Source organism: Sceloporus occidentalis, unplaced genomic scaffold, assembly GCF_023333645.1.
Source record: "Sceloporus occidentalis isolate IW3139 unplaced genomic scaffold, rSceOcc1.0.p SCAF_5, whole genome shotgun sequence".
Classification (NCBI taxonomy): Eukaryota; Metazoa; Chordata; class Lepidosauria; order Squamata; family Phrynosomatidae; genus Sceloporus; species Sceloporus occidentalis.
The window spans coordinates 126,229,100-126,241,652 of NW_028316985.1; the positions used below are offsets into that span (position 1 = coordinate 126,229,100).

A 12,553-nucleotide genomic window follows, 5' to 3' on the forward strand; every position below is an offset into this window, starting at 1 on the left:
GGAATGAGATGGTTTTTCCAGTTCCATCCTCTGAAACGTAGCCTAGAGCACCCCGGTATTCATTGGCAGTTTCCCCTCTAAGAGCTGACCATGCTTAGTTTCCAAGATCAGACAGGATCTGGTGCCTTTAAGGTATTACCTGATAATTTATTTGAAATTAAATAGGCAATAAGAAGCTCTATTTGCACCCATATTTTTAATTGCCATGTTTAAAAGGTACTATTTTCACACTACCCAAATCCCCTAATTGTATTACCATACAGGAAACACACGCTGCTGCATTTTACATAGTACAGTGCGCTCGGGTCATATGCGGGCATATGCTGAAAACCGTGTGGGAGCGTGCGGGGTGCAAGGGGCAGTGCATCCCATTGCGACTAATGGTGCATGTGCCCGTTGTGTGCATGCACCACCGCATGCACTAGCCCAATTCAGTTAAATGGGGCTTGAGCATGCGCAGTATTTGCTTTACGCGGGGGAGTCCGGAACAGATCCCCGCGTAAGGCAAAGGCAGACTGTACTGCAACTACAGCTAGTAGTGATGCTATGAGGAAAACTGGTCAGTGATTAACATCAACATTCACGCAACTGACCTAACATGTAGAAGCACAGTTAAACAGAACTCTGCATATAAAAACTAAAAGAAACCCACAGATGTGTAGAACGAAGAACAGTATAAGAATAAGGTTTTATGCTAGATCTTAAACAACTGTAAGACCACTTGTGACTCACCTCATGATTGCAGAGAGTAGTAGCTAATTGCTTTCGTTCTTGCGCATAGTATGCTCCTTGCTGATAATAAAAACCTGGATTTTGAGTTTGTATAGCTGTCAAACCTAGTTTAATAGCCTCATCAAACAAATCTCCAAAAGCTTGAAACCTGTTTTTAAAAAGCCCAAGACAAAGAGTTTACATTTTTCAAATACTGAGCTGAAAACAGAAGTAAACAATATACATCTCCTGACTTCCAAGGAGCCTGAGATTTGAACTTCAAAAAAGAAACTAAAATACCTCAAAGCAGCATGAACAAAAATCTTTCATGTTTCAATTCTCATGCTCTCTATATTTATTTCAAAATTTAGACATAAAACTGAAGTGATCCCACTTGGCTAATTATCTGAAAGTTACCCACCACATATTTGCCATCTGTAATATTTACTACTCACTACACCAGGGTTAGGCAACCCTGCCTTTCCAGATGGTTTGAGCTGTATCTCTATACCTGGCAGTTACAGCAAATTATAAAGCAATGATAGAAGTTGCATTCCAACAACAACCTGCAGTTTACTCTTGCATAACATGTATATAGGTTGCTTGCATCTGGTTTCTTATAACTGAATAAGCAACAAAGGGGCAAAACACAAAGGCAAAAAGAAGTGCCTTCCAACTGCGTCGAAGGCATGCCAATTATAAGACACATGCCTCCAAAGCAGTCCTTTGGACCAGAGCAAAAATGAACCAGGATAATCTGGAAGTGCCAGGTGGCCATAGCAAGCACCAGGCATCATGCGGGCCATGTAGTTGGTGGGGTTTGGACCCACCTCTGGCCAGAGCGAATTAGGACCACTCATTCGCACATGTCTGCTCTAGCCCTTCATTGAAATCTAGTGAACGATGTTTTTATTTTGAATTTCATGGATATGGTTCCCATTTCTTTTCCATGTGGTGTGATTAGTGCATACAACTATTTTTTTACAAAGAGAATTAACTAATAGGGTTTTTTTTGTGATACACAATTGTTCAAATGGTCAAGTGCATCTCTTATATATATAAATATAAAAAAAGGCTAGAGGGGGAAAACATGCCAAATCCAGGCACAAACCATACAGGTAAGGTTTTTAATTTGTCATGTACAAACCAGTACTGTATTTAAAACTAACAAATCAGGCTGCAGAGTCACTCCCTAAAAATCTAAAGAAAAAGCAGGAAGGCATCAGTTTAAGTGAAGGTATGTTACACACTTTACATTAGACATGACATACACTATGAGATCTGCATGGAAAGGATGTCTGGAGCACAAAGACATGACATCTAAAGTATCAGCACAAGAAGAACTATAGGTACATTACAGACCGCCCAGAAGGGGTGGTCTGCCGCCACGTTCATTTGCAGCACGGAGGAGCCCCAGCGTCCAAACTGCGAGGCTCCTCCGCGCTGCAAATAAGAAGCGGCAAAATGGAGCTTCTCTTTGTGGCGCGGATATGACGCCACGAGGCGCCAATGGCACACTCGCAGCGTCATACATGCTGTGCGACGTGTGGACACAGTGTGTCTGCTACGTAAACATGGCGGCCCCCATGTGGAACAGGCACCGCCTTTTTGTACGGACTCGGTCCGTATTAAGGTTAGGGGCGTCCGGAAGTGATGCCCCTTTCCAATCCTAATACGGACCCAGTCCGTACTTTATGCCCGTTTGTAACGGGCCATAGTTTTTTGTGGGTTTTTTGGGCTATGTGGCCATGTTCTAGCAGAGTTTCTTTCTGCCGTTTCGCCAGCATCTGTGGCTGGCAACTTCAGAGAATGTTTGCCTGGAGAGGACTTGGCTATATATATTGTGTGATCTGGAAAGGCAGGAGTGATTTGCACGGAGAACCAAAATCATTTTTATCCAGTTTGCCATCTGGACAAGTTTCACTTTGGTTCACACTCGCTTATTCATTGTTTAGCTTTAGGCAAGTCATTAGTTCAGTGCCATCATATCGTCTTCTACATAACAGAACAGCACTTGTCACAAACTACAGGTAAAGCCAAGGCAAATGTGAGAAGATTAAGAAAAATGTTGCAAAGTTAAGCAACAGGTTAATCTTAGCTTGAATTGGCTTACATATTCATCAACAGCAGTTCTAAAATATACTTAGTAAAATCACATACTGTTTTGACATCCAGGCAGCATGCTCAAAAGCCAACTCCGCACTCCCTATTTTTTTCTTGCATAAGTCTATATGTTTTCTAAACTGTGCAATTGCATCCAGAGGTGTATTATGCTGAAAACAAAGGCGACAAATCTAAAGAGATGAAGTTAGAAAATTCAGGTTAAAATCTGTCGGTCAGATTCGCAACCATAACACAATACTATTGTGGTAAGTTAATATAACGATGCAACATATATGTTAATTTTATTATATTTTCTGTGATCTATTCCACCCTTTCCCACTTCATAATCTTTTCCTAATTGTTTCTCACTTTTAATACTGAAATTAATACTCTCTACCAGGCCTCATTTTTTCATTATTTAATATTTTCTTAGAGAGGAATAAGTTGACACTGGTAGGCAATGGGTAGATTCAGGAACACAAAACTCATATGCATTTAATTGACATACTTTATGTAATTTTCTATTTATCTTTCAGCACTATAGGCACAAGCCCCCACCTTAGCAGGGATCATTTGCAGGGCTAAGAATGGGGAAGCATCCGGAGCTGCCATTGGTCTTGCTACTGACTTTGCCCCTAGAAACTTACATATTATTTTCATGTATCTAAGGGAGGTTCCTCCCCATATGGATGTCACAGAGTATAGGATTCACTCCAGTCCACCTGGGAGGGATATAGAGAAATCCTTGGTACCACCCAGGCAATCTGTTTTCAAATTCGTCGCTGCTCATCCACCTCATGTTTCATAATTTTTCAGGTGCTCTGTTTGACGTTGCATCTATTCTGAACTGTCACTTGCTAATTTAATTCTGTTTTCTTTGTCACAGCTTTGGCTATGCGTGTGGGGCTTGAGCCAATTTTGGAGGGGCAGAATCTACATGCTCATCTCTCCCTGTTTGTTCAGGGCTTCCCTTAAGTCATCTTGGTGGTGCAGACTAACACAGGCCAAGATCAAAGAATGTTTGACAAGCATCAGTCCCAAGTGGAAGGAAAACTACACCGTGGCTGGTGGACACATGGATTCCATGATGTTACTCCAGGGGTTACCTCTCAGACGAGTCAGGTTTAATGGGCAGGGATAATGGGCAAATTGTCCAATTGCTGGATTCTGGCCTTGTAGCCGGCCAAGTGTATGCAAGCCAAATTAATAAAATTGCAGACCTATTTTCTCCAAGTATCATGTGTTCTTGTGTCTAGATCCCTGCACCCTCTCAAGCTAGACCTCTAAATCACATTAATAAATGCAAATTTTCACAAGTTTCAATCCATAATTTTGTACCTCTTTTGGTTCCCACTGCTAAGGCAAGGCCATCTTCAGCCACAGTCACCATCTTCAGATTTTTTTTTAAAAAAATGCTTCCCCTTGATTTAGAGACCCAGAGATCCCCACTTATCAATACAGAAGTTGTATGGTACCTGTTCTGTTTTGTTTTCTAAATGGTTTCTAGCTTCTCTGTCTTTAAAATTAAATTAAGTTACCTTGTAATTTATAAATCCTGCCATAGTCTTGATTTCCAGCATATTTGTTTCATGAGCTCTCAATTCATGTACAAGGTTATATGCGGTTCTGTAGTTTCTAAATAAGAATTGAAGAAGATATCATGAACATACAACCCAAAAGGATCCAGAAGTAATGTAATAAATTACTGTGCTGCTCATTTTCCTCAGCATGAAGGAATAATCAGTCCTTCTAGGATACAAACATCATGCTGAAGCTCCTCGAAATTTGATCAAAGGGAGGCATGGTAATCCTCCCTGAATCCTTCAGTTGGATCACTGTGGACCATCTCTCAGGTAACTATTCAAGGAAAGAAACCAGTACTTCAGAGAACTGTCCACCTGCTGAAGTAAATGTAAGCTTTTTGGAATTGGGATGCACTAGGCTCTCAGGTAAAGTTCCTTCCATGATGCAACAACATATTGCATGACAGGGTGGACTGCATACATATGGCACAGCAGCATACTGTTCAAGAAAGACAACAGAACAATGCTTTCTCATGCTCTGTGTCACATCCCCATTCCTTCTGAAAGTGGACAAGGCCCTTTCTTTATAATATTTCAGCCCTGCATAAGCGTACTTACTTTAGGGCATTCTGTGTATCTTGCTTCAGCTCACTGAAGAATGCTATTTTGAACTGATGTCTAACAAACAAAAGCTGTAACACAGAAAAATTACAATATTTCAGAACAATGATGCTAATTTTAATGTGACCTTCAACACAGGTAGCAGCAATTGCATCAACACCAATCTCACACTATCCCAAAACACAAGAAATTGAAGGCACTTACAGTATTTCAATAGGTGTTTTAAATGTGAAATTTATTTTTACTGTGTATCTTTTATTCTTATTTCTGTTAAGTCAGCACACTGCCTCTAAGTGATGGCTATATTTTTATTAGTTTTTAAGACACACTGTACTTACATTCTTATATTGATTATTATTATCTGGGATACCATTCTGGATACTTTTAGTAGAAGTTGTTACCCCATAGTCTAGCCCTTTGCATCCCTCCTGTTTTTCAATATCAAGTTGATATCAAAAAGTTGATATCAAAAGGGATTTTTAAGACATGTATATAAGGTGATCTAACTGGCTTAGCATGGGAGAAGCTCAGGAGCACATGGCCTAGGTAGATCAATCAAGATTGGAATCTGCATAATCCCTTCATTGATAGTAATGATGGTGGGTGATAGAACTGGTTTTTCCAAAATTACAAATGTCCCTCTGTAGGAAATACTCCATTGTCCAGAGACATTTGCCCTTATTGTTCAGACATTTAGAAGTTCTCTTCTCATTTTTCTCTCCTGGAAACTTCATTTTAATCCCAAAACCTGCCCCAGGATACATTCTGCTCTATAAACATGTCTGCAAAGGCACCTGCAATTTGATCTCGCCTGTGATTCAGACCAACACCCTTTGTCAGTATCTTGCTTGACTCCTCAGCATTGCTGGCACTTGCTCAGCCACTTTCATCTCATAGAATCCCGGCTGGAACCTCCTCTTCTGAAACCAGCAAAGTATCACCCCCTGCAATTCCTTAAGTTATTATCTGCTGCCACCTTTTATACAGTTAGTTCTTGAATGTGTATGAGTCTTTTGTATGAATGGTGATCACCTGTTGTCTGTAAATAAAACTACATTTGGACCCTGCATTCTGGAGTTCTGTTACTTGAACCAGTATGCACAAGGCTGATCCACTGAAGTCTGACTACTGGGAACATTACATGAAAAATCGAATTCCATCTTTTACACAACAAATTTTGTACCTCCAAATACGCCTGTAAATAATTTAGTAATGATTTTTAACTATACCTGATGCGTTGTTTTGTTTAGATATTCTTTATGGGATTTCACCCTTCGAATTTCTGTGTAGTAATAGGTCTGTGCATGCTCATAGAAAGCATTCTCTAGCCTATGGAAAAAATACCAAATACCTTTCTTTGAAAAAAAAGCTAAAGTCAAAGAACATATTTAGCACATACAGAAAGCAAGTTACAGCTAGGAATAAGTATGTACGCTCTAAAAATAAAGACTTAAATTCAGTTGTTCTTGTCATCTGAAAAGACCCACTGAATCAGTGGAGTTTATACAATGGAGTTAATACAATTTACAAAATCCCCTTCAATTCCATGCATCTACTCTAGTTGGGACTAGCTGCTAGCAAAACAATCAGTGCCTAGAATGAATCTTTGATGATATTCCACATAATTTTTCAAAGTTCACCCCAACTATATTTAACAATTTACACAAAACTGCAATGAAGTCAATTTTGGGGAAATTACAGAAAAAACATAACAAGAAATAGAAGATATTCCTATTCATGAAAATGAGATTCATGATACTTATCTAAACTACTAACTACCTTGCTTTTAGGGATCTTGTGTTCAGTATCCTGCCTTATAAGTCAGGGTCATTCATAAGTCATTCAGTACCCTGCCTTTATCAAGAACACCAATAGAAAGTTCTACCTTTCACATTATTTACTTACCGTATAATATACCCTACAAGGTGATCAGTGTGTGGCAAAACAAAGAGCGATTTTCCAGACAGATCACAAGCATTGCATAATGCTGCTGCCCTTTCCGAAGCAATAACATCTTCTCCTAAGAGACCACACAAGCATAATAACAAGTGGTATGACCAACCTCAATTTGCAGTTTTCATAAATTTTACTCAGCTACCTCTACAAAGCAACAAATACCATCTAGTTGGTTGAAAATTTTATAGATTAATCAACCACTCCAGAGAGTGATTGTAAGATGTATGTAGTTCACCTCACAAAAAAGAATACCAATTCACCCATAACCTATCAAACTCTTTACAGCCATTATAATCACAGTGCTCCTCTATCCTACATTACCATGGATTATATCAGCTAGAACAATTTTCTGATGTAAGAGGTGGGAACTTGAGCCCTCTAGACATTATTGCACTGCAACTCCCATCACATCTCACTGCTGAATGCATGCTGCTTGGGGCTGATGAGATGTGGTGTTAACACAGGTTCCTTAGCCTCAGTCTGAATCAATAATAGCAACATCGTAAAAACCTAAATATTCATAGGCTGTGACAGCTCATCTATGATTCAGTTTAACCTGCATCTCTGAAGTGAGTTTTTCTACTCTACAATAGTGAGGGGAATTGGCTCAATGAACATGTCTCTCCAGGACATTTTGCATGTTGAAAAAGAAGCAAAATAGACCATTAGGAACCTTAAATACATTTTGAACTTGTAATCTACTGGAACAGACACACAAAAAATGCAAAGTTATAATTTACTTCTAAAACATTATTATTAAAGGGTTTTGATATGAATTTTAAAAGTTGAAGGAATGTTTCCTGTGTTCCGACTCCTGCACTTACAAGCCTTATTGGAAGATAGGGGTATTCTCAGAAACAATGTAGGTTTACGGAACTACTGAAAAGCATCAGTGCAGTTTAAGCGATGCAGTTAAAGAAGTCTCAAACTGGATTATTTCTGCAGTGTGTTTTGGACCACAGTTTCAATATTGTTTAAAATGCTGAATGCTACAGCCACCAATACTGTACTACAACCTCCCCCCAAAATAAGACCAATGTGAGGGAGCCCTTAGGTTCTAAAACAATGGATTTATTAAAATGTCTCCTCCTTTAAAATGTTCTAAAGATCCTTCTTATTAGAATACTCTTTATTATCCGAACACTGTGCACTATAAAGGGTAGTTCTGCTACGCAACATTTTCAGCCTACAGTTTATAGGAAGTAATTTTCCTACTGCCACCACTGTTTACAATTCTGTATTCTAAACAAAAAGTAACTATGGGTCAAAGCAGACAGACCAGAAGAAGTGGTCTCTGGCCCCTCTGGTGCTGATTGTGCTGGGACTTTGGTGAACAGACCTGAAATGGGCTGCCACTGCAGTCCCAAATGGGCCACTGGCAGGAGCAGATTTAATCTGCTCCTGCAAAGTCTAGCTCCTGCCACCTTGGCGTGGTTTCAGAGCTGCTTCCAGCCAATTTTGGGGGGTGCGTCTTCTGAACACCATACCCCTGAATCAGCCAGAAGCCACTTCTTTTGGCCCATATGTTTTGGACCTATGTCACAACTTTAGACTGCTATGTTCATACATTTCAAAGCCAATCACTTCAGCTTCCAACTCAAATTTACTTTAAAGTGTACTTTACCTGGCGGTAATGGTGTTTTCTTCTGAATCAAAACTACTGCAACTTTTGTGTTTCGTCCCTGCAGACTCTGCCTATAAGAACAATGACAAACTCAGGACTGTAAATACTCAAACATTTATGTCTCCAAAAATGTCTTATATATTAAAGAATTATGTGAAGTAAAACCTAATCCACTTATCTCGCACTTGCCACTTATTTCAGATTTCTTAACAGGAGTCACTGAAGTAATCTAAGAGTAGCGTTACAGATATTGCAGTTTTTTACTTTAAAGGTGCTCTCACATACTTAAGATAGCAGTATCTATTCTAAATGTGGAGGGGGGGAATGAAATATAAAGTTTTACAATGCAACTTTTATTTGCCATAAATCATTACTAAGAAATGGTTAATAATCAAGAAATCAACTGACATTATACCTGACAATTTCAACTCTAGTAGCACATTCTGATTGTTTTTCTTTCCACTGTGGTTCATCCCAGTCCAGCTCATAGAAAACGACAACAAGGGCAGGAACCATATTCAGATGTTTGTTCATCCAACCAGTCTTCAAGATACCTTTTGGAATGTACCATTCATATGATGTTCTCTGCAAGTATCGACAAACTTAAAGAGAGCTGTTCTGTGTGTTCATACATGCACAAAGGCAATTCTTATACATTTATGCCAGACCTTAAGCATTTCCCTTTTTCCTATCACTTCTGGTCATGCTTACTGGAGGGAACAAAACCCTTGTCTTCCCTAGACTAATTAGTAGTACTGCAGTCTTAAAAAACATTTCACTAAACTCAAGGGAATTTAGTTCTGAATAAAAAAAATAAGATTACATTATATAGTATCACTGGGTGTGTCTGCACTGCAGAAATAACTCAGGGGTCATTCCCTCTACGAAAAGTTGTGAATCCTGATTCGAGCTATATGCCCCTAGTTCCCACTGGAAATCAATCCTGATCCTCATTTGATCGATTCCAGGGGAAATAAAGCGGAGCAAATGCAAAAAGCCCAGGGTTTTTTGGTAGCAGTTATTTTGAAGTTCTTTTGAGAAGGATCGGTTCTGATGCGATTCCTAACAGTGGGAACGCCAGATCAGAATCGATTCTTTCTGAGGGGAGGGACAAATGGCAGAGGGGTGATGTTTTGAAAGATCCACCATTTCCCCCCTTGCAGCACTGCCTGTGTACTTGTGTGTTTTTTAATTAAATTTATAGAATATGTGATTGATAGAATATGCGATCGTTTGATTTTGTAAATACTTGCAAGGCAAGTAGTTGCAAAATCAATCAATCAAAAATCACACACACACACACACACATTGTCCTCCCTTTCATCCTCTTCCTCTGTCCCCCCAGTGCTTTCCTTCCTTCCCTGCTTGGCCTTGTTTCCCTAGTGCCTGCTCGCAGTTCCCAGCCTTGGCTCTGTCTCCACCGGCTTGTGCTCCATCGCCGATTTGAAGCAGCACAAATGGGGACGAAAAAAGAAAACAGATTCAAGTGGGAAAAAAAAAATCCCCAATAGTGAGAACGAAGGATCTTTTGAAATTGGTTACAAACACGGAGCGGATCCAAATCACAACCCGTGTTATTCTGCCAGTGGGAATGAGCCCTCAGTTTGATATCCATGGCTAAATGCTATGGAATTCTGGGAACTGTGGTTTGTTGTGGAGCCAGAGCTCCCTGACAGGGAAGGCTAAATGTCTCCCAAAACTACATTTCCAGAATTCCATAGCACTGAGCCATGGCAGTTAAAGTGGTGTCAACCTGGATTTTTTCTGCAGTGCAGAAGCAGCCTCTGAATTGCTTCACTAATGGTGCACACCAATGGCATGTTTTGCTTTATGCCCTATAAAGAGGAAAGTTTCCAGCCTATTTAACAATTTAAAGCAATCTGTTTTATAAATCAACTCACTTCATAGTTTTGAGCCTTGAGTACAATTCTGTACTTACTTTTGAAACTACAGTATTCTTTAACAATGTTAACTCAATCTTTTAAACAATCTTCAAGGGAAAAACTTACAGTGCGCCCTTGGTTTATGTGGGGGATCCGTTCCGGACCCCCCTCACGTAAGCCAAACACGGCGCATGCTAAAGTCCTATTAAAGTGAATGGGGCTCGTGCATGCAGCGGTGCGGTGGTGTGGCGGCACATGTGCACCACGGGCATGCGCCCCATTCATCTGAATGGGATGCGCTGCCCTTGTGCCCCGTGCGCTCCCTCGCAGCTTTGCACGTAAGCTCAAAGCTGTGTATAGCGCACCCACGTATAACATGGGCGCACTGTATTACTCAAACATTCAAAAATCAGCATAAAATACAAGGGATTCTCAGTAAACACAACACTTGATTTTCTGCTAAGACTTTGAGCCATACCTTTGTTCTGCATTTAGGATACTCATGATCACCAGGTAGTACTTTAAAAGAAATTGGCACTCTATCTGCTCTCCTGTTTGCACAAAAGGCATCCCAAACTGCTCGATGAACAGCGTTATATACTACATCCAAGCCTGTGAGCGTAACAAAAGCCATTGGCCGGCAACATAACTCCACTGGGAAGTCCCACTGGGAAGGGCTCATCTTGACACCTTGTCAGAATACCTAAAATATTAAACATAAAAATAAGCAAAATATTAAGCATGTATATATTCAATATAATATCCCAACATATATTTTGGGTTTAAGAAAAGAACACAAATTATTTGACACACTTGAAAAGAAAAAAGGCAGCACTCTTTTCTGTGAGATGTGACTAAACACTTCTGCTATCTGAAGAACATATAGGGGAATGCATGCATCCTTCATTTATATGATGGCAGTAAGTAGAAGAATGTTACTATCAACATGTTTCCACCATCTTCATAACACTTTGATGGCATGATCTTCTTTTTAGGCATCTCTTAATGGTACAGATATGCACTCATACGTTAGTTCCAATAATCTTCCAAACGCAGCCTGGGGCTGAAAAATAACTATCGTTAATAGATATTGTTGCTGTGTGAAGGCTCTTGTACAGATACGATTTACTTTTTCAGTTAAGAATATTGCAAACCTTTTAAATTGGCAGACTTACCTCAAATTAAAAAAAGAAAGCTCTAGGTTTCTGGTTGGAATAGTGCCCTGTGAATAATAAATACTGATTGCATGTTTGAAAACCCAAAGTGATGGGTTTTATACCATTATACAAAGAAGTAGTTGTATAATACTGGAGGTAATAATAATGTTCAGCCTGCTTCAACTGCCCCAAAGGTCAAGTCAAAGAATGAGTAAATGCCGTGGTATAATGCCATCTGTCCTGGTTGGTTTTGTCTAGCTGGCCGTCCGCTGTGGATCTCCCTCTTTCCACTGGCAGCTAAGGCCCTTTTTAGGCAGGCAGGCTTTTTTGTGTCTCTGTAAAGCGGTGCGTCGTATTTCGTTGTTAACGTTTTAGTGAAACTACAAGTGTTTTTAACTGCTTTAATCGTGTTCTTATTAAGATTGATATTTAATTCTTTTTCACTTTAGTAATTAATTATTTTGCTTCTTTGGGGTGGGTTTTTAGCTATTGTAAGTCAGAAACAACTCGGAGGCACACGACAACACCATCCTGAATCCCATTTTGAGAAACAGGGAAGACATAAATGATATATATATATATATATATATATATATATATGGGTGTGTGTGTATATATGATATATGCTCCCTCTCTCCCTCTCTATATGTGTGTGCTCCAGTGATTCTGGAGCCCCCTTTCCCCTCCTCCTCCTCCTCCGTGGCTCTCGCCCACCTTCCCGGCCAGGAACCTCGTCAGGAGCGCCCCAAAACACAGCAAGGCAGACCCTTCCTTCCAAGCAGAGGCCTGAGGCCTGACTCAGGAAGCCACTGCCAGCCAACCAGCCCAGCAAGCGGTGAGTGACAGCGCCAGTGGACCAATGAGAGCCGCGGACTCCAACTGGACCCTCCCAGTCGAAGGAAGGGGCGGGAAGAGTGAAAGGTGAAGGGATAGGGAAGGACCAATGGGAAAAAGAAGGAACTCTCTCAGCGCCGA

General features: G+C 40.2%; 1 protein-coding gene across 1 annotated transcript in view; it reads right to left on the minus strand.

Annotated features, from left to right (window-relative positions):
- Window positions 1–12,389, minus strand: part of TRAPPC11 (trafficking protein particle complex subunit 11) — a 40,624-nt gene extending 28,235 nt beyond the window's left edge. The window contains exons 1-10 of the mRNA XM_089525413.1: window positions 12,293–12,389; window positions 10,900–11,124; window positions 8,954–9,123; window positions 8,539–8,609; window positions 6,864–6,978; window positions 6,188–6,287; window positions 4,956–5,029; window positions 4,353–4,449; window positions 2,872–3,005; window positions 733–880 (exon numbers count right to left, since the gene is read on the minus strand). Of these exons, the coding sequence (XP_089381539.1) occupies window positions 733–880; window positions 2,872–3,005; window positions 4,353–4,449; window positions 4,956–5,029; window positions 6,188–6,287; window positions 6,864–6,978; window positions 8,539–8,609; window positions 8,954–9,123; window positions 10,900–11,103 (1,113 nt within the window). The 5' untranslated portion in view covers window positions 11,104–11,124; window positions 12,293–12,389. The remainder of the gene's footprint in view (window positions 1–732; window positions 881–2,871; window positions 3,006–4,352; window positions 4,450–4,955; window positions 5,030–6,187; window positions 6,288–6,863; window positions 6,979–8,538; window positions 8,610–8,953; window positions 9,124–10,899; window positions 11,125–12,292) is intronic.
- Window positions 12,390–12,553: the final 164 nt, after the last annotated feature.